This window comes from Antennarius striatus, chromosome 1 (assembly GCF_040054535.1).
Source record: "Antennarius striatus isolate MH-2024 chromosome 1, ASM4005453v1, whole genome shotgun sequence".
Taxonomy (NCBI): Eukaryota; Metazoa; Chordata; class Actinopteri; order Lophiiformes; family Antennariidae; genus Antennarius; species Antennarius striatus.
The window spans coordinates 23,703,096-23,725,255 of NC_090776.1; the positions used below are offsets into that span (position 1 = coordinate 23,703,096).

Consider the following 22,160-nt stretch of genomic DNA (forward strand, 5'->3'; position numbering starts at 1 on the left):
ATCAGTGGTCTCCAACCTTTTTTGTGCCACAGACTAGTTTATCATCAAACAATATTTTCACGGACAGGCCTTTAATGCGTGGTAGATAGATACAACAATATAAAATGATATGACCAGCATAAAAACTGTTTTTCCTTGTAGCATTTGCACAACATTGCTAGCATGGGGGTTTCAGTTTCGTGGTAATGTATTCTGCCTTACCGGCCAGAGCGGCCCCTGTCAGAGTGTAGCTATGTGACTGAGGCAGGCATCTTGACAAGCATAGGGAGAATCATAGACATGTGTGGTGGAGATAATGCTGTAATTTTCCAAAACAAAACATCATTCAAAATCAAATGATAAATAAAATAGATATAATGTAAGTCATGTATTCTTTCTGTGTGGCCCGGTACCAATTGACCCACAGACGGTACCGGTCCGTGGCCCGAGGGTTGTGGACCACTGGTGTAAATGAAGTCCTTTCACATTAAATTCAACAAATTAATTTCAATATTAAGTTTCAGGGCTTCTGGGGACTTTGTTTTTTGAAAAGTGCTTATTAAATTAACATAATTATTTTATGTTTGGTTATAGTAATGCTCTTCCAGTTGTTTAATTGAACATTGCCATACTGTTGTGCTGTGAAGCTCCAGAAATCTTTTGTGGGCTGAGACCGATTTCTCTTTCCTTTTCGAGGAAGCTGTTCCTTATAATCCTTCTTGAATGGCTTTGCTGCTTTGCCGTTTATTGATTATGCTGTGACTAATGGCATGTCTTTGCATGTGATTTTTGCCAACATGGGAACACAGGAAGTCAGTCTATACAGAGGCTGGACACTGCCACAGTCAGGACCTACTCTTGTTAACACAACGGTAAGATCACATCAGTGTGTGAAATAAGATAAGTACACAGTATGGCTGTAGTCTCAACACACTCCTCTCTTTTTCCAAAGCAGCTGTTCAGACCTGCAGTTCTTGGCTCCAATAACGCATGTTGTACGCCTCTCCTCTCTTTCTCTGTCTCTCCCTCTCTCCCCCCTGCCCATCCCACGCTTCTGTCCTGCTTCCCCTTCTCATGTCCGTTCCTCAGTTTATCCTCATTATTTCTATAGGTAACCGCCGGTCAGAAGATGAAGGTGAATTCCCTGCTTTCAAGACCAGGATGATGAACTGAAACGAGTCAACATAGACACTAAAAAAATGTTGTTTTATTGCAGAGAAAGTCATTATTCATCGATCTCAGTATCTAAAAGACTTTCTAGATTTATCTATGTTTGTTATATATCTGTAAACCAATGGGACATTTTAAGTGATTTTAGAATTACTATGTAATCCTTTTTTTTTTCTTTTTCTCTGTCCACTTAATCAACCCACATTTTAAAAATATTTCCCCACTGTGCCGGTATTAAGCTCAACTCTCAGATGTATGTAACTGAAAAGAGTTTGTATATTTCTACCAGCGGACATTTTATCTAATCTTTTTTATAATACTGATTCTATTGACCAGATGTACGTTTTTTTCCTCACCGATTTGAAGTCTAATAATTGAGTTTATGCTTAAACTGACTTTGATATGTGATATAACTTAATTCATATCCTTCACCCCTTTGTAGTGGTTGTAATTTTTACATCTAATTACTTATGATTTTGTGTAAATTCAGCTTTTAGGTCAACAAATTTGTGAATATCAGACAAATTTCTGGAGCCTGTTTCACAACTTCCTCAACACTGTGAGTCATCCATTGCCTTGAAAATTATTGCTGGCAAGCCAGGCGATGGCAGACATGTGAAACACACAGCATGATTTCCTTTTCTTTCTTGTTTCTTTGTTTCCATATCTTCAAAAACCAAAATGATACACTTGAATTTAAGATTTAAAGCCATATAACAGCAAAACAAAACGGAGGGCTTCTTTCGGGTGCAAGCAAAAACCGAATCGTTGGTTCTCTCCAGTTGGCATAACATGCAGATTTCCACTCCCCCTCCCTGCCAGCTCAACCCTTTAACTAAAACAAACCTCCCATACCCTCTGGAGAAACATACTCACACTCAGAAGCTTGAACTGAAAGTATGAGACTCCTTCGATGGACCAACTTCACTGAGGCCTCAGTCGATCACCGTTGGGAGTAGATGACCCTGAAGGCGGTGTGACCCACCCACAAACCTTTTTTTTAAAAAACCACTTTTGTACAAAGATTTCATATCAAGCCTTATTGTTTCTTAACTGCTCTCCATTGTCTGTTATTTATTATTACTCATCCATGTATCGTCACTTTGATAGCTGAAGCTCCAGGTTGCTCCTTTGAAGGCAGCAAAACTCCTCATGACTCTTTGTCCTGTCTTCTTTCCAAACATGGGCTCCACCATTAATTTTAAATGAGATGGAGCCCAAGACTTTCACTTTACATGTAGTTCAAGATAAGAGTAGAATGCTTTTTTATGTTTGTGATTTAGTCATTTATGCACAATGCAGATCATGTTGCTGTTGTTTTTATTCCTGCTCTTTCCATTGAATCTCCTGATCTTGTAACAATGATGTACAGTCTGAGTACTTATACACTATTTTTATCACAATATTATTTATTGCTTACTTTCAATAAAATACTGAAACTTATTTTCACCGCAAATAAATGACTAAAGCTCATCTTTATATGAATATTTTGCTTTCCCAGTGTTGTGTTAGGTTTCATGTTAACTTCCAGAGATGCTTTAATAAAAATGAAGTCAAGTGTGGCTCAGTTGTCATGTAGATGTCAACTGAATGGGTGTTTTGATTGAATTGACTGGTTAGTTTTTTACATTATGTTGGCAGAAGAAGGAATAAAAAAAAAAAAAATCTGTATCCATACCCCGATCCACTACAAAATTGAATCACGCTACCACGTGCTGGACTTTCTCTGGGGTTTCTTTCCATACCCTGCACCTTTGGTCAGATCAACTCTGGTAGAAATTAGCCTCTATTGCTCTTGTACTTAAGGCCTGTTCTTGTGCTGCCGTGATCAGTGCCTCTGTACTGTCTGTCAGGCCAGCTTTGTCCAGCCATTGGTAGGTCTTCTTGATATCAGCCACTTTTTCTATCTGACGTTGGTATATGCTGTGTAGGTAGACTGTGTGAGAGGGTGAAAGTCTTTATCAACTGGCCCAGCAGTCTCAGTAAAACCCATAATATCCACAAACTTAATTCCAGCATCCATAGATATTTTTATTGAGTCTGATTTAATTTCCACCTCGACAGCATATAATCACTGTGATAAGTATTTCCAGAATGTTATTTTCAAAATCAGTGTTCCTCTTGTTTCTTACGATGCTTTTCTCCTTTCTTTAAACATCTTAACTAGCAAATTCATTTTCTCCTCATTCCTTCGAATCTTCAGCTTCTCGTTGACCTGATTCTCATTATGTCTTTGTTTTTCCTGTCTTCTTTACTTATACTAAGACCTACTTGACACCAATCAGCTCTTTTTTTCCACTGTTTCTACTGCTGCTCACCTTATCATTCCAAATTATGACAAAAGAAGAAGAAGTATACTTTATTTATCCCGCAAGAGAAATTACATTGTCATTCAGGTTAGTATAGTATACAGGCCTCCTGAACGCCCCCTGAAAAGTCCGGATTTCCAGCATGGTTGGCACTGAATGGGCTTCAGATCAAAAAGGCATACTTTTTAACCTAACTTCATGTAAATTAGACACAAGTTCCAATCTGTTCCTCTCCGTCAGCTTTATTCCAGTCAAGCAAAGTGTCCTGTTGCTTCTACTTTTGTTTTTCGTCCACTTTTTCTCCCACTACTTTCAGCCTTCATCTTCCACCCTCTCACACTGGTTGATTGTTAATGATCTCTACTTTTGTTTTTGTTCTGGTAATACAGTTTGTCTGCAGGATTACTCAGATACTACTAATTTCCACTATTGATGGGAGGATGTGTCTGGTCAAACCTGACCGCTTTGCTATGGATCACTTAACACTGGATAATAGGGCCATTTTTGAGATCCTCTCCAATTTCTTAGGGAATAATGAATGGATGCTAGAGGTTGGTATCTGACTGTAAGAAGTGTGATCTGGCATGGATCCAGACAAAGTTCTAGTCCACTGGATTTAAATGATGTTATGAAGGGTAATGAATATTGTAAAACCATTAACCTGAAATTAAAGTTAAAAGGCTTTGGGTTTGATTTAGGATCAGGTTTGAAGGGGCATGTTGGAGTCATGCACTCTGCTGACTTCCAGTCTTTTTGAAACAACACTGGATATTTTTTAAACTTTTCTGTAAGACTCACTACTGAACCAAAGCCTTCGAGTTAGTTACAAATGATTTCTGTTCATCAACTTCGCATGATCTTTTGTGTTGATATGTCATTTTAAACATTTCACGTATAAATATTTTAACGCATGAAAGTTATTAATTTCCCATCAAATTTAGATGCGTCCTTCTGAATGAAATTGTAGCGCGCTATCATTTTCGAATCCCCGCCCATCGTTGTGACGTCATTACTGGCATAGAATGGAATACTGGGAGAGCCGGAAGAGTCGCGGAAAACGCTCCACCACTACCAACTTCATTAGTCCTGCGTCAGAGCTTCTAGAGGTGTAAAAGGGATTAATTCAGCAGCAGGATTTTATATATTATAGTTTAGTCTCTGGTTGAAGCTCCAATTGTCGTAGACGGTGAGTGTTACGCCTTAACGGAGGATATAAAAATGTGTCTCCATGAAAAAGCCTCACCGAGCCCGTACTGACTCGGTCAGTCATTCCAGAAGACATGCTAGCTTGAGCTAGGTCGATGACTGGAAACTGCAACAGGAAATGCCAGAGCTGAAGTTAAATTGAGGACTGATGGCTTCCCTGGACAATATTAATGGGTAGTACATCATATTTCCAAAAAACTGCCCTGAGTCGGAAAAGACGACACGTTTGTGTTGGTTGGTGTGCAGGAACAAAACCGAGTAAACGCCTAATTAGCTACATTTTTAAGTGGGTATTACCATCTGTCACATCCTAGTTCATTATTATAAATGTGGAGTGTGTATATTACTAACCAAGACATGATTAGTACGGTGTGACGTCAAAAGGACTAATTTTTACCCATTCAACGAAGTGAAGATAGTTCATAATGATAACATGGTTAGCTATGCGTTGTGTAGTAAGACTGCTTTACCGTCACACCTCATGCATCGTTCGCACTCGGACATACATTTTTGGATTTGGTTTTGACTGTTTTGACGGGCGTGGTGTGTCGAGGAACGTTGTCCTGTCGTGTCTAGTATGGACCGGAATGATTGTCGGGACTTCCTCCTGGTCCGACGAGCTTTCTGAGGTGAACTGAGACACGTCTCCTCTGCTCCGAGGGAACAAACTTGCTGTTTGCACACAGCGTACTGAATCATAGTCTGTACTGAATGCTTTTGTTTCATTTGGATAACTGGAAACCTCCCAGTACGAGTCATACTAATACAACACACATCACTATTTAGCTCTGTAGTGTCTGATCCGGCAGATATACACATGAGAAGATTAAGCAAGTTGATGTAAAATGTCATTAAGAATTATTCCCTTTTTTCAACAATCTTTTTGTATTTTGGCACTATTACTCAAACCAATAGATTTTACTGAAATCTTTTGGAGATGTTGGATCGTCATCTGCGTCCAGAATATCTTGAAATTATTCTTTTCTTTTCCAAACTAAATGACATCTTCATAAGACCAAGCACACATGTAAGTTAATTGTACATCCAAGTAGTATTCTGGATTTAGTGATTCGAAATGTTCGAATTTGTGTGGGTCAAGGAAAATTTACAACTGTGACATAAATAATAATACTACTAAACTGAAGATTAAATTGCCGCTGAAACTGTGCTGATTCAGTATACAGTAGTATCAAATATGCTGCAGCTGTTAACGTTACTGAGCTAGAGCCACAAGAAAACAATATGTGAATATGTTCAACAGCAACCAAAATATGATACAATGTGGTTCCAATTTCCAGGTATCGTCATTCATGTCTTGAGTTATATTGTAAGGGCCAAACTAACAAACATGTTGATTATTGATTCATACTGCTGACATAATAAAAACAAAACAGGCATAGACAGCTCATGTCCAGAAAGAGCAAGAATAATCAACTGGACTTGCTCAGGATTGGTTGAGGATCTTTCACCTCTCATCCAAGAGGCAAAATTGCAAAATCCACTATCCTTTGCAAGCATGCATTGCTGAATCTATTTAAATCAAGACAGAACCAGAGTCTGTCATTTTGGTGGACTGCAACTCTCTATGAAAGCCAGAAGATATGAAGGATGTGCAGTGGACTTATGAACAAAGGGTCGTTTCACTTGCTTTTTCTTGCATGCACATGAGGCTACAATTATAAATGACAAAATTATCTAGATCTGGTTTACTCAATGTCATCTAGTCTTTACAGTGATTAAAAAACAACAACTTAAAAACCTTCAAATTTCTTGTTTGAATATGTAAAAGTAACTGATTTGGACTGATTTAAAAGGGACTGTGAAATTCCTCACATTGAAGAAGCTGGGACCAGACAATGGTGATATGTTTTATTAATGAATTGACAGGCTCAGAAAAGATTAAAATGTTCTGCATTTGAAGAATTAATCATGAATTTGATGAATTATCGTTATTAAGTACTTTCAACCTTTTATCAGTCCATATCTTGCAATGTTAAAGAATCCTGGAACAGAATTCTAGATCCAGATGCTGATCTTCATCATCGCCTGAATCCAGTGGTTTGTTCCCAGGTCCATACCATACCTCTCCAAAACAGCTTCTCAAAAATCTGTCAAAAAACTTTTTGTGTAATTCTGCTGAACAATACTGACAAAATCATGACGTCCCTGGCAGAGGTAAAATCTTTAGTAACTGCAGTAAACATTTTAATCATAGCATCCACTGTTTAGTCTAGATTCCACCACTGCCTTCAGTCTTGAGCATCCGCTGATTAACACTGTGGTATGTCTTAATTTGTGTTCTCAAATTAAGTTTCCTGTATTTCAGTGTGTGTTGCTCTAAAATGTGGAGGGCAGGAACAACACAGGCAGCCAAAGCAGCTGTAAATGTTGAAGATGATGACTGGGAGACTGACCCAGACTTTGAGGTACCGCCACACTTGTCTTCCCTACTCTATTTATAAAACTCCATCTTCACTGTCTTCAGCCATTTTTTCTTTTTTTTTTTTCTAGAATGATGTAACAGAGAAGGAGCAGCGCTGGGGGGCCAAGTCAGTGTCAGGCTCAGGGCATCAGGAGCATATAAAGTGAGAAAAACAATCATTTTTATGTGATTTTAAATATAATGAGGAAGTCATTAAAGTGTCCTGTGTCCCTGCTTGTGACAGCATCCATCAGCTGCGTCAAACTGTGTCAACGGAGCACACCAATATCAAGCAAAAAGAGTTGGATAATATGCCGAAAGCCTCGCATGGATACGGAGGGAAATACGGAGTGCAGCAGGACCGCATGGACAAGGTGAGAGGAACTCATCATCACATCACCCAGTGTTATGATTGTCCTGTTAGTGAATGTTCAGCTGTTTCAACCTTACAGACGCCTTTTTTGTGTGTAGGATTTATTGTTTGTGCAGGATTGGCCAGTTATGATTTTGTGATTTGATACATTGGGGCAGCGCCGTGGTGATGTGGGTAGCATCGTTCCCTCACAGCAAGAAGGTTGTTGGTTCAATTCGATGTGGGGCCTTTGTTTGCAGAGTTTGCATGTTCATTTATTGAGGATGATCCTAACACTCAAGAGTTTTGACATTTCACAACAGAAACCTGCTAAATGAGGAGTGTGGAGATTCACCATTGTCACTGTAGTCTCTGCTGCTCTGTTTAGAGAAGGGAAAAGTTAATCCCCTTTCTTAACCATAGCCCGATCCCTTCACAGTTTAGTGTAAATCCACATGATTTGGCTGAGGTATCTTGTGCACAAGATAATAAATATGGTTAATCACACTGAGGTAAAGCTGTCTTGTTTAAACCTCTACAATGGATTTTTCTTATGTTAGTCACTTGTGGCTGCTTCATACTCAGTAGTCCCTCCTGGCATACAGCTTTGTCCATCCATACCTTCCTCCCGCTGTGGTCAGTGTGAATGTGATGACCCAGCACTGTTTACGCTACACTGTGAGCAGGTCTGTGATGACCCACTTGTCAGCACTTTGAACTGCTGGCTGTGTTTCCAGCTGCACTTTCTCATTCTTTCACTCTGTCCATCCAGCTTCAGTCATCTTTTGTCTGGAAAATTTCTCTCAAAATACACCTACTAGGCAACAAACTTTACACATACTGTGTATTAATTTAACGTATAGTTGTGCCTATTGACATTTTAAATTTTCTTACATTATATTTTATTTTCCCAAGAAATCATAGAGATGTCTCCACTACTGTTCTTGACTCACTAGGGGAATGGAGCAAATGTCACATATTTGTTGTGTGGTGGCCGGTGGGGGGTAATGGTGTCATTTTCACATTGCTTTCTTAGTGCTATGAATTTGTGTTGTGTCTTTTGACAGTCTGCTGTGGGTCATGACTACCAGAGCAAATTGTCCAAGCACTGCTCCCAAACTGATACCTCTAAGGGCTTTGGAGGCAAGTTTGGAGTACAAGATGACCGCGTTGACCAGGTATTCCCACAACTGCTGATATCTCCAAGCTTTCAAACATGATTGTTGTTTATGTGAAGTGATAAAGTGACATATTTGAACACCCCCCCCCCCACTACATTACTGTCCTGTATTATAATGTGAGATTCAAGCAAATAATTTTTACTTTTTCCTCTCTTAGTCAGCCGTTGGCTTTGAGTATGCGGGAAAGACGGAGAAGCACGCCTCACAGAAAGGTGAAGTCACTAACTGTTTTTTTGTATGTCTGGCTTACTACAGTGTACTTAACGGTAGTTTGATTTTTATGAAGCCATGTCCAGCACATGGAACACATTTATTTAGTTTTCATTGAATTCTGTGCTACTGATCAACCTGATATTGATATGTTGGCCTGTTTTTTAAAAATATTTTTTATTATTATTAATCTTCTTTTTGTCATATAAGTTATAACATAGTAGATTTTTACCAACATTGGACAAACAATACAGAATATTTATAACAATAATACATGGGATGTAAAGCTCAATGTTTGGTGTGTCTGAGGACGGTTCACCCAAAGGTAAAATATTTCCTGCATGCTGCAGCGTTTGATACCAGATCCCACCTCTTGAATAGAATGGAATTAGGAGACACTTTTTGGTGCTCAAAATACCAAAGTCTGAATAACAAGGTTATAGTTTCTGGTAAAAATACATTCTGTTGCTGATGTTCCTTGTCGATTTCTCATCAGTTCAAACCAAATCAACACCAAATCTACATGAGTAAACAACACCAAACATGTTATTTTTTTAGGTGAACTGTCCCTTTAACCTTAAAGTCACTGCTGCATTTCAGTTCCATTGTGTCCTTATACAGATTATGCGCTGCATTTCGTAGAATGACTAGTGACATCCACGCTGGCTTCTTAGCGTTTTGTGTTTGCAGACTGCATCCTCATGATGTCATACTCTTATCACCTTTGTGTTCCCTTCATCTTTTCCTGACAGTCCAGCACAGAGGTGCTGAACATGAGCCCAATTCCAATGGTTCCTCGATCCCATTGCTACTGAACAACAGTTCAGATATTTCAGTGAAACACACTTTAGTTCTAATACGTTGTCTGCCATATGCTCAGTCAGTATGTACTACATGTTAAAAGAGTGGTTACATATGAGTTACTGCTACTTGTTGCTTATTTATTCTGCTGGATGTGGGCTGCAGACAAAACAAAATACCTCCCTACCTTCCTTCTGCCTCACCGGCTTCCTCTGTTGATCTTTTGCTGTTAGCACCTCTGCTCCCACCTCAGGGGCGAAACAATGGTGACCTCTTAGTTCCAAAATTTCTTGCAAGTCTAGGAAACATCTGGATGTTTCTCAGCCAAACGACAAACCATACTGTTCAAAGGCACTACATATTCAATTTGATGTTAAAAATCTCCTCAAATGAGCTTTAAGAAAAGTGTGATATGATAACCATTCTAGTTCCACTGTCAAAATTAAAGGAGGACTTGGAATTGGGCTTGTATTTTACCACTGCTTCCTTGCTAATTCACCTTGACCGTTGACCCTTGCCCCCTTGCGTTGCTGTGTAGACTACGCCAGTGGGTTTGGGGGTCGATATGGCGTGCAGGCAGATCGGGTCGACCGGAGCGCAGTGGGCTTTGATTACCAGGGAAAAACTGAGAAACATGAGTCCCAGAAAGGTTTGTCTAGCTCCCCCCACCATGCTGCGATACCATTACCTGGACAGATGTGGAGAAAATTTGGCAATGCACACAAACATACTGTTCTGACTGAGTGCAGCTCCACACAGGTCCTGACAAGTCATTGTATTTCTTCCGTCATTCCTCAGCATTTACTGACATCAAGCTGCAAACAAAGGCTTTTTGTTTATGTGTCAGTGTCAGATACAGCAATACAGTTTTATTAGTGTTTGTAAGATGTTGCATTTAACACAAAACCATTTAAAGTGTTTTTTCCTATCTCAGATCTCAGGTGCTTGTCCCAGAACTGCCAGCAAGTTCTGGTCTGTGACTTCAGTCTGACAGGCGTTTCTTTAGAGGGATAGATTTTTCATGTGGCATAGTTTGTATCATTCTTGCCATAAATACAATTTGAAACTTATCAGAAATTCACTGAAGCATGTCACCATGAGTACACTCACAAACACACACTCACAAATACACACATATGCAAAGAAATGACATCTTTACAGATCTGCATCACAGTGAGGACTTATTTATTTTTATCTACAGTTTAGTTGCAGGGGGAATTATTCTTTGCCTGAGGACAGCTCTGCCTCCTCCTGTTCTAACTTTTATCACCACCCCCCCCACTTTTGTCTGCCAATCGGCAGATTATGCAAAGGGCTTCGGCGGCAAGTTTGGTGTTGAGACGGACAAGGTGGACAAGAGTGCTGTGGGTTTTGAGTACCAGGGCAAAACAGAGAGACACGAGTCACAGAAAGGTTGGTACCATCATCACAATTACAAGAACATACAGTTTTATTGTAACCATCTCCAAAACCTGTGTTATAACCTTGTTGAAATACCTATCATGGCAAAGTCGTAGATCTTTTACTTCTATTCATGAAAAATGGGAGCACAAATAAAAGCTTCGTGTTCTTAATATTAATGATGCATACATATGTTGGTTGCATTTGAAAGCTATCATGTTATAGAAGAGTGAACACTTGACTTTGCTGAAGGAGTGCGCTTTTTGAGTTCTTCTAATTTTTCAGAATCACAGATTTTACTCAATCATCAAACTTTCGTAGTTTTTCGCAGTCCTCAGCAACTGTGCTTTGAACGCTCCGATGTTTTATGAGCAGCTTCACACTGTTACATTCACGTCTGTCCTGACTTGTCTTGACTCCTGATTTACCTGCAGCTTCTTGTCTGACACACCTGTACTAGATATCAGAAACAGACAGCCTTAAGAATTACATCAGTATTTGCATTTGTGGTGCAGGCAGAGATAACCAGGTCACGATAACGGGTCCATTTCATTGTAGCACAGGTAGAACAGAACATGGGAGAGGGAAGTGCTGACGGTTTTAAAGCTACACACCACTGGTGGATGCTGCTCATCGATACTGATATTTTTCAGCTGTTTCACTGACTGGAATCAACTGAAACAAACAAATGAAAACCTTAAAGCAAACAAGCATCACCCTCAGACATGTGTCCACTCATACCCTATAGATTTTCAGTCAGCAGATCAAGGTCACCATACATACTGTATGTGCACCACACTAGAATTCATAGATACCCACACAATAAATTTGAATTACTTAACAATTCTTTGATTATTACCTCTGCAGATATAACAGCATTACTGTATGTTGTCACCTGTGTGTGTCTATCTTCATGGTTATCCAAAAGTTCCACATAACTTGGTGGATTACTTGAGGAAAAACAAACACAACATGGTGAAAGTGTGATGTAAGATAATAAGATAAGTGTTCAACGGAGGATTGGTTAATTAGTAGGTTTTTGTATGCCACTATGACTCTGGTAGGTTGTTAAAACAATGGAAGGTGTTGAATGATGACAAAATATTACAAATTCGTGAGAATTTATTTACGTTTGTATGTTTGTTTATAGGGCTGTTATATCAGGTTATCTAGTCTATTAATATTCAGGGTTCACTAACACGTTAAGGTGTTCTTCTACTTATTTTGTTTGTTTCTACAGACTATGTGAAGGGCTTCGGGGGAAAGTTTGGTGTGCAGACTGACAGACAGGATAAATCGGCACTGGGTTGGGACCACCAGGAAAAATTACAGCTCCATGAATCCCAGAAAGGTATTGGTTTTTAAGTTTCAAGTGGTCTGCTTGGAGGTTAGCGCATACAGTGTGTATTTGCTGTGACACTTCCTCCTCCCTTCTGATTTCGATTTAATGTGGTTTTGGATGTGGTCTTCTGAACCTTGACAACTTCCTCCGTGTCTGGATGAGAAAAATGTCATGGAGGAAGTGAAACTATAGCTCATACTTAGATTTGTATTTCGAGCCTTTCACTGGTGCTGACAGCTTTGTTCAAGGAAATAGGAATACACACACACACACACACACACACACACACACACACACACACACACACACACACACACACACACACACACACACACACACACTCATTACACTATCAGGATATTATTATAAATATACTTGTGAAAACCTGATAAGGATCTGAGATATGCTTTGAAGAGAAAATGATGTACTGTAATTTCAGATTATGCACAACTTATTTTGTAAAATTTTAACTTTATTTTTAATTTTTAAAATTTCTCCAAAAAGGGACAATGAATTTCCCACTATATCAAAAGACATCTGCCTCTTCTAGGTTCAGGAACTGCCCATTGTTTAGCCCTTCCATTTTAATAAATATTTGATCTATGACTCCGCGACCTGTGTTAGCGGATTAAGCGGGTTGGAAGATGAATGAATGAATGAATGATCCATGACTACTATTTTTATCGAGGAAAATACTATTTATTTGCTTCTATTTTATTGTAATATTAGTTATTACAGTTCTTAGAATGGGAAACACAATACCTTTTTTATATACTGCGTTATGTTTTGTACATTTATTATGAGTGTATGACTCATTGTAGGATAAAAGAGAGGATTCTTCTTCTGTAACATAAGGAGGGCCATATGAAGTGATCCTAGTAATAAAGCTCAGGGGATTGGGTCTGGACTAAGACATAAAACTAAAAAAAACTTGTTTTATCAAACTGATAATTTGGACTGTCAGAAATAAATAAGAATGATGTCTGCTGAGGACCAGTCCTTACAAAGTGCAGCAGTCATGTATTTAAATCAAAAATGGTGTGAGAAGGGATGTTTAGAAGCAGCCCCTAAATTTATTATGTGACGTTCAGAACATGAACTGAGTTCTGACGGGTGGTGTGAGTCGGCATTTGTCCTTTTGAAGGAAGGGCTGACTGCTTTAACTTTTTGACTTGTCTGGTTGAAAGTCAGGTGCAGCTTTGGTGACTTTCTAGAATTGTTTTGCCCCTAAAAACCGTAATGGGACTCCACATTGTGCTGTGCTTAAAATGTGTCCCATGTCGTTGTTTTTATATGTTTACCAATATTTATGTGTGTGTTCACATTGTGTGTGTCTGTATACAATATAAGTGTTTGTGTGTTATGTTGCAGACTATAAGCGTGGGTTTGGAGGGCAGTATGGGGTAGAGAAGGACAAACAGGACCAGTGCGCCCTGGGCTATGAGCACAAGGAGAACCTGGCCAAGCACGAGTCCCAGAAAGGCACAGATACTCCCCTGAACACGACAGCTTCCCCACCTCCCTTTTCAAAGTCCTCACCCACTTTCTCCCAAAAAAACCCCACCTCCGCTTAGCTTGAAAACCAGTCCCTTTCATAGTCTCCCTCATTCTCAGCTGTGGCTTTTTTCTTTTTAGTGATGAACACACCTTCCCTCCCTGACAGATGTCGTGCTGTCAAATATTCACCCGCCCCACACCTTCCCACCTCTGCAGCACCAACCTCCTAAAATGAAAAGTGAAGATGAACTCATTTTTTTCTGTCAGCTCACTCAAATTACAAAAATCTATACTTACAGAATTGTATTTGTAAAAAGCAGATTTGTGTTCCAACCTAAGAGGTTTCCTCATATTTTTTTGTTTTTGTTTTCCTGATCACACCAGATGCTTTTACTAATATCTGGGGTAACCGTTTCCATTCCAGGTATCAGTTCTATGGAAATGTTCTTAAATCTTAACTATAATTCAACTGTGACAGATATTTCTGGCTATATTTATAGAAAATATTTGCGGAGTTGTTAAGCCGCAAAGCTAATGTTACAATAGCTAGACAGTGACACGGTTTGTGATCGACATAAGTAAAATATGATTGGACAGTATTTTTAGCAATAACATTTTTATCAATAGCTGCAGTCTTGTTCAAGGCAAGGAGTTTGTATCTATATTGGTCCTCACCCTCTGCATAGATTTAAAAAGACCTCATTTTTGGTCATCCAAGCAGAGGGTAACCAGCATGTAGCCTGAACAATAATGGACAGTTTTAATGAAGGTGCTTACAAAACACTCAACCCATCTTTAAACCCCAACGACAATTCAGCATTACCTTAAATATTTTACCAGTGGCTGATGGGGGGGTCAGATTTTTTTTTCATTTTTATTTATTTTTTTGTAATTTAGGTGAACTGACTCTTTAGATATTCTTACCATCTTTATCGCTAATGTTTAAGTAGCACATGGGATGGCAACATTATTTTATTATATATTCTTGTCAAAGTCTTTGCTGCTCAGGTGTGTAAATCTTCTGTTTGTAGCCTTTGGCTGACCTTGTGTATTTGTTATGTGCAGACCATTTCCTGCTACAGCTGTTGGTATGCAGCTTAAAGGAGAAGTCCAAAAGTGAAAATTCAGACATTATCTACACTCCCTCATGTCTGTGAAGTCAGGTGAAGTTTTTGTCTTCAGCTGAAGAAGATGACCACGACAAATTAAAGTAAATGACTACATGCAACTTGTATGGCATAATCTGTGCACACCTTATTACTCTAGCAAGGTGGCCTCTAGAGAACTGAACCAAATGAGCAGTAAGGCATCTCAAGTCCCCATTTTCTTCAGCTGATTTGGATACCTGTTTGGTGGACTAAAAAAAACTTTTCTTCAGCTTTCTACTACAATGGGAGTAAGTTCAGTAGATAGTGTGAATTTTCATTTTTTGGGTAGACTGTCCCTTTAAATAAAATATCACTGAAAAAGCAAGCATAAACATTTGCTGTAGAACTGCAGAGGCATGGCCTATACGCTGCTAATAGGGTATATCACCTCGGCTGTTCCCTGCTGTTTCAATCACTGCCTTAATACCATCTGGTTCTGCTACTGTGCATGATATAGTCCAGCCTCGGATTTTTATGTAGCCTCCAACAGATCTGCTGCTGATTGAGCCAAGATGGCTGCTCGACCCAGAATGTCTGACAATTGTCAAAACTCATATCTGCTGTCAATGTCTCCATCCACGACATTTTGTTTCTCCTCTCTACAGGTTTGCATGAGCTCGTCAATCCCCCAGCAGTATTTTTTTCATTTGTAGTTTATCAATTCCTGAACCCGACCACACTCTGCTTCATCTGAACAGAGGGTCCTCATCTGTGTCTGAGTTCTGATGATGCTGACTGTGGTCGAATCATAAACGTGAAACAGAAGCTGACCCTTGCTTTGTTTTTTTGTTACCAGATTATTCAAAAGGATTTGGAGGAAAATATGGTGTCCAGAATGACCGCATGGATAAGGTGAGTTGTTTTTGTGAATGAAGCTCTGTGTTAGGATTTCAGTTTTACACCTTCATCTGTCTCTCGGACAGAGTGCAGGGACTTTTGAAGAGGTGGAGAGGCCAAGCTCATCGTACCAGAAAACAAAACCTGTGGAGGCTGGTGAGTGTTCATCATCATCAACAACAGTGTTTAAGGATCATTCGTGGACTCGTCTTTCTTTTCCACTCCTCAGCTGGCAGCAGCACAGGAAGCATCAAGGCCCGCTTTGAGAACATCGCCAAGCAGAAGGAGGAGGAGGACAGGAAGAGGGCAGAAGAGGAGCGAGCCCGTCGACAGGCCAAGGAGAGGCAGGAGCAAGAAGAGGCCCGTCGTAAAGCTCAAGAGATGGCTAAGGCTCCGTCTCCTGTCCCTCCTGCAAGTCCCAGCCCGACTCCTCCAGTCCAGCCAGCTGCTGCCTCATTGTACCAGGTGATTCAAGGCGGGTGCTGACCCACTTTAAAAACAGTTCATTAAAACATTAACATTGCTATTTATCTACTGTATTAGTCAGTGATTATCACTGACTAATACAGATTTTTGAAATATAAACAAATACAAATAATATCACATTCAATGCAACGTGAATTTAATTTGTTTAATAAGGTGTCAATTATATCCTTTTTGCTGATCAGGATGAAAATAACAATTGTGGAACCTCCCCTAGACAGAGATTCAGATCGACCATCGGCTCTTAGGGCAAACAAAAATACCTTGTCACACTAAACCACAGTATATTGTTTTAATATTTATCATTTCCGAGCTCTTTTGGATGGTTTGAACTTTCAGGCCAATTCCAGTAAGTAACTGCAGGCGGACGTCATCGGTAAACAAAAGGAGAAAATAAACAGAAGTTTAAAATGAGCCAATAAATTAATGTGCGGTGAGAAGAATGGATATATCACTTTTTTAATCATAATCCATCATTCCAAAACTGACAAGCCAAAATGAAGTACAGCCCAGCCGGCAGTTCGTCACTCACCAGTCAGAGCAATGCATTCTAGGTGTTGGTGGGTGTTAACCATTTGAGGGGACTACTTAGCCCTTTTTCTTTGGTTATTTAGCAGCAGTTCCTGATGTATATGTGTCTATCTATGGCAGAGATGTTCTTGTTTGATGACCTGATCGTCTTTCTGAAAATCAACTAGTGATGCTGTTTTCATATGTAGCAGTGTGTGGAATTTGAAATTATGTTTGTCTCGTCAGAACGTAGAGGAAGTGTCTTCCGAGGAGACTCAAGAGCCGCTGTATGAGGCAGACAACCAGTACGCGCCGCAGGAGGACCAGGCTCTCTACCAGACCCCTGCGGAGTCTGCAGCAGGAGGTGAAACTCTCATGTTGTTGGTGACTTTTTTGTCTTCCTTACGTGGAGACAAGAATGTTTGGTGTTTGGGGCATGTCAGGCACTACTTCAGCTTTACAGTTCAGCCCGCCCTGCAAACATTGTGGCATTGCAACAATTTGAAGCCTACACTACAGATGAACCAATGTTGTTCTGAAAACTGACCACTTCCCACCAGAACAACTGAACAAGATGTAATAAGGATTCTGTAGCAGCCCCTCTCATTACCGACCTTTTAGGACGTCTGTGTAGGTTCTCAGTTATTCCAGTCATGGTCATCCAAAGCTATTTAAATCAAACTTGAAGAACGTTTTTTTTAAAGGACATTTCATCTCTCATCCAAGAGACTTATTTAGTTCAGAACTTAAAGTACAGTGGATTGATTTAAACAGTTTTGGATGACCTTTTAGGACTTTTGTGAATATAACCCAGATTGCATTAAGCTATGAATGAAAAGGATGATTGTGAGTTTCTAAAATTAAAGGGGATAATATTGTCATGTTGATCTCAAACTATCGTTGCCTTGCAGATGACGAGCAGTATGAGTACAGCCAGGACCTTGGGGTGACAGCAGTGGCACTGTATGACTACCAAGCAGGTGAGACCATAGCTGAAAATGAAAAGATTTGATCACACCAGCATTTCTAAAGCTAAATTTTCATTTAATGTGAGCACTGTATGAGCACGAACGGCTGAATGCTACGATAACCCTAACCTTAGCTCAGCTTTAGGATCCAACAGCTCAGTTATTCTCAGAAGTCATCTCACCCCCACAACAAATAAAGACTAATATTAATAATGAATAATAAGTAAACAATTAAGAAGAGCCACTGAATTAACCATTTCAACACCCAAGTGTGTCACTAATGTTATTTTGGAGACATGAGACAACTCAGGGCTCTGAGAACGCTTTATGACATTGACTTAGTTTGTGTCTCCAAGAAGTTAAGATTTCCTTCATCTGACAACTTAAAACCTTACATTCAAAGCCTCAGTTGAAAAAATTAAGAAAATAGTTGGATAAAAATATTTAAATGACCAGCCAACCTGGCTACAGTCTGAAACTCTGTTACATCAGCGGTTAATGCGATCCAGAACCACCCATGCAAAAGAAATTCCAGGCAGCGACCAAATATTTTTTTTATTATTTACGGTGATTTAAACATTTATGAACCCTCCCCATACCAACGACGTGCGGTGAGGGTCACGGCGGTGAGACACCAACGTTCAACAGTGGTGTATTTGCCATTAAATTAGCAGCAAAAACTGGTTAAATTCATTATGAGTGTACCACTCAGTTTGAACAGTGCAGGTTATTTCCTGATCTGAAGTTCGAAGCGGATCTTTAGGCTCTGACATTCGTTTTCTTTAATTCAATCTCGTTTTGATCAATTGGTCATCCAATCTGTGGTGAGGCTCAGCTGCAGTGTGTGTCCTAAATAATTTTTAACTAGTGAACCTCACCGCATGTGCCCCATACTCGTATTAAACCACCTTATATCTGCATTACCTTTTCCCACACTGTTTAAAGCACTTTTGTGTTAAAGAAAAGTTGCAGGAGGAACCGTGAGTCTCGGAATGCAGTGCAGACACGGATGCTGTCAGCATGCGCATATGGTATCACGTGACTACAGACTAAAAATCCTTAATGTAGTGTAGCCGCGCATCTTGAAGCGCAAATAAGCGAGGGAATGCTCTATTGTCTCCTCACCTTCTCGAACTTCAAAGCAAAAGCTCTGAATTGTACTCAATTTCCATCAGCAGGATTTGACTGAATTTAAACTTTTGGGTGAACTGTTTATTCAATGATTTCAGCTCTGCTTTCTTCATCACCAATCTCACTCCACATTTCAGCTGGTGATGATGAGATATCCTTCGACCCTGATGACATCATCACTAACATTGAAATGATCGATGAGGGCTGGTGGCGAGGCGCCTGCCGAGGCATTGTTGGCCTCTTCCCAGCCAACTATGTGGAGGTACGGCAATGATGACGCGTTGCCGAGACGACCCACGTCCTGATTTCTGGGCAAAAAAAAGGAAGGAGACAGTTTTTTTCCTTTTCACACTTTTCTGTCTCCACCTTATCTTGGAGGTGCATCATCAGCTGCGAGTCATCCTCAGGTTTTTCTTTAGCTTCTTTTCACCCCTGTTCAACTGTCTCTTTGTGATGAAACTGCAAGATGCAGCAACCAGGTGGCGTTTTGAAATTTTTTCATACCTTATCACGTTGCTGCTTCATGATAGAGAGGAATTTTAGTTCCACCAAAGACCTGAGTGATAAGTTTGAAATTCTCAAATGAGTCTTGTGTGCGGTGCTCAGGGCGCTCACTACTTAGTGATGCAAGCAGACAAAGTTAAGATAGGAAACCACATCTGTGTTGGATTGTAATGCATAGTGATGGCTGTCCAGTACTTTGAGTGTGGACCAAAAACCTTTGGTTCTTGTCTAAAGTGTTAAATCTCCTGATTGAAACTTTCTTTAAAGTAAACTGTTGATTAAAGTTATTGTTTTTTTCTCTATTTGATGGTCAAGAATCAAGTTTTCTTTATTTACTGGGGCCATAATATCAAAGCACTACAGCTCAAGGTGTTATTACAATCACCTCTGCAGTATGACGGCTAACTGCTGAGAACCGTGTGCGGAAATATCCTGATTTATGACGCTTTGACAACTATTAGATATTTTTGTTCCTTGTCACTGTTCATTGTTTTGGACTTATGTTTTATGTTTCGCTGCCATGATTGCTCGGTTCTGGTTTTGTGTCAACATGTTATGCCGAGTGGGTGTGATCACTCCAGATGGCTTGTAGAAATTCATCCCAGATCATTAAGAGGAAGAGGCTCCATACACTAGTTAACTCTGAAAGACAACATATTTGATGAACTCATCTGTGGATTGCACTTGTGTAGCTTAAACAGGTGTGTGTGGGACAATAAATCTTGTTTTATAATGAAAAAGTGACCTTTTCAAATGCATTTTTATCTGTACTTGCTCAAGTCCTATCAACTTGTTCTGTTTTTTTTAGTTGCAATAAATAAACTATGAATCATGAGCTTGTGTGTGTTTGATTATTTCAGTTTACTTGCTTTTGCTTCATTTTTCTACAATTTCTTTCATCCACAACTGATCAATAATTGCTCAGTAATTGACATCAACATCAATTGTACTGGTACTGGTTTTCTCCGCTCAACAGAAATGGTCAAGCTTTAAAAAAAAAATCCTAATGCAAAAACAAGTGAACTGAGGTTAACTTAAATCAACGTGTAGGACTGTCTGTGGTTTACCTTGATACAATACATAGAAACTAGTGCTGTCAGACCATTAAATTTATCTAATTACAGGGTTTGTAATTTAATTTTAATCCCATACCTGCTAAAGGTCCCCAAATAAATAATTTGAATGCTAGGACATTACAAAATTGTAGTGCATGACTAATCAATAGAATACACCAAGAAGAGAAGATTTGAAATCCACATTTTTATTGGTTAAGTGTGCTTTATAAATGAAATTCAAAAGAAAAACGGCCAAGCACATCAGCAAACCAATTAGGCCAGGTGCATTTCTCAAAAATGCAATACGAGTAGTTAAATAAAATAAAATTCAGAAATAAAATAAGGTTGAGTCTCATATAGGCACATGAGCAGACTCTCAATCAAAATGAATACTAAAGATGACTCAGTACAGCAATTCAAAATGAATAGTATTACATGTCTCTAAATAAGGCAACTAGATAGCAAGATGCCAACAGGCTTTTCCTTTAAAAGGGTAAGCTAACGCTCAACTCTGTAATTGACATGTTTTTCATTTAAATGATACTTTAGGCTGGAGCTGCTTCGGTGATATGAAAATTCTCTTTCACAAAAGGTACAAATAATAACAATAATAATAATAATAATAATAATAATAATAATAATAATAATAATGGATTAGATTTATATAGCGCTTTTCTGGACACTCGAAGACGCTTTACGTCGGATCCATTATTCATTCACTCCTCATTCGTACTTGGTGATGGTAAGCTACGTGTGTAGCCACCGCTGCCCTGGGGCAGACTGACAGGCGTCTACAGCACAGAATCACTGCGATAGTCACGTTCCTTTTATAAATAAACTCTCCGCCCAAAGGTCCGAGTGGGCTTGCCTCGTTCTCCTGTGTCGCGTCCATCTCTGTCATCAGTCACCCTGCTTTTGACTAGTGGCGCAGGTACGAAGTCACGGGTCTCTCAATGGGCCAAACTTAAAATGCGTGCGCATTGACTTGCCTCTCGCGATTAATTGCGTTGATTTTTATAGTGCGTTAATATCCAGCGTAATAATTAAATTAATTAACGCGTTAATGTGACAGCCCTAATAGAAACCAAAACACTCTTACTCTCATACCTCCACCAATGCTGCAGCGAGTTGACTGAAAAAACATTATATGGATCACCTGGACATGTTCTGTACAGCGTGCATCTTGTTTTGAGTCTTCTACTGTTAGCCACAGCTTTGTTTTCACCTGCTGCCCTTTCCTGTCTTAAGTAGTGACCGCCTGACCATTAAGATTTCTTTGGAAAATATTCCCTGGGATAACAGACGTTTCATTAAGGTCTACTCAGACCTGAGAGATACACAAGCCAGCCATCATCATAAAAGCACATCAAGAATCCCAAACAATAAAGATCTATAAAACTCCTCGTTCTCAGTAGACTTACAATTATATCTTCATCCTCCTTCATAGTCTCAGATGTATTCTAGCTGGCTTCGCAGATCAGAGTGAACATGATCCTTTGGCACCTCTCAGAAAAATAAATAAATCTGTAATTACAACTTACTTGAAACAGTACACAAATTGTGAAAAATATATATTTGACCGTAGGTTTATTCATTAAGTAGAGGCAAGAACATGATGCATTACTCAAAGCTAGATTTGTGGGACAGGATAAGT

At 39.4% G+C, this 22,160-nt stretch overlaps 2 protein-coding genes across 16 annotated transcripts in view; both read left to right on the top strand.

Annotated features, from left to right (window-relative positions):
• ppfia1 (PTPRF interacting protein alpha 1) overlaps positions 1 to 2,691 on the top strand; it is a 48,034-nt gene extending 45,343 nt beyond the window's left edge. For 4 of the 13 annotated variants that reach the window (XM_068319163.1, XM_068319566.1, XM_068319393.1 and 1 more), the window contains one exon: positions 1,091 to 2,691. In XM_068319163.1, coding sequence (XP_068175264.1) covers positions 1,091 to 1,152 — 62 coding nt within the window. In that variant the 3' untranslated portion in view covers positions 1,153 to 2,691. Of the gene's footprint in view, positions 1 to 788; positions 852 to 1,068 lie in introns of all 13 variants that reach the window. The other 9 variants (XM_068319900.1, XM_068319985.1, XM_068319647.1 and 6 more) reach the window with 6 other exon arrangements.
• A 1,797-nt stretch (positions 2,692 to 4,488) lies between these two features.
• Positions 4,489 to 20,286, top strand: cttn (cortactin). Of its 3 annotated transcripts, XM_068313771.1 has the most exons (16): positions 4,489 to 4,644; positions 6,991 to 7,090; positions 7,176 to 7,249; positions 7,331 to 7,460; positions 8,506 to 8,616; positions 8,777 to 8,831; positions 10,169 to 10,279; positions 10,933 to 11,043; positions 12,272 to 12,382; positions 13,745 to 13,855; positions 15,815 to 15,870; positions 15,942 to 16,011; positions 16,085 to 16,320; positions 17,095 to 17,212; positions 17,760 to 17,828; positions 19,085 to 20,286. In XM_068313771.1, the coding sequence occupies exons 2-16, from the start codon at positions 7,007 to 7,009 to the stop codon at positions 19,219 to 19,221; spliced, it is 1,584 nt and encodes a 527-aa protein (XP_068169872.1). In that variant the 5' UTR covers positions 4,489 to 4,644; positions 6,991 to 7,006; the 3' UTR covers positions 19,222 to 20,286. The 3 variants fall into 3 exon arrangements, with proteins under 3 accessions (XP_068169872.1, XP_068169879.1, XP_068169887.1); XM_068313778.1 differs by lacking the exon at positions 13,745 to 13,855; XM_068313786.1 differs by lacking the exon at positions 10,169 to 10,279.
• Positions 20,287 to 22,160: the final 1,874 nt, after the last annotated feature.

Coding starts and splice junctions, on each gene's coding strand:
- cttn (XM_068313771.1), top strand. CDS start 7,007: ATGTGGAGGGCAGGAACAACACAGGCAGCCAAAGCAGCTGTAAATGTT. Junction 7,461..8,505: donor AGCAGGACCGCATGGACAAG/GTGAGAGGAACT, acceptor GTCTTTTGACAG/TCTGCTGTGGGTCATGACTA. Junction 15,871..15,941: donor AGAATGACCGCATGGATAAG/GTGAGTTGTTTT, acceptor TCTCTCGGACAG/AGTGCAGGGACTTTTGAAGA.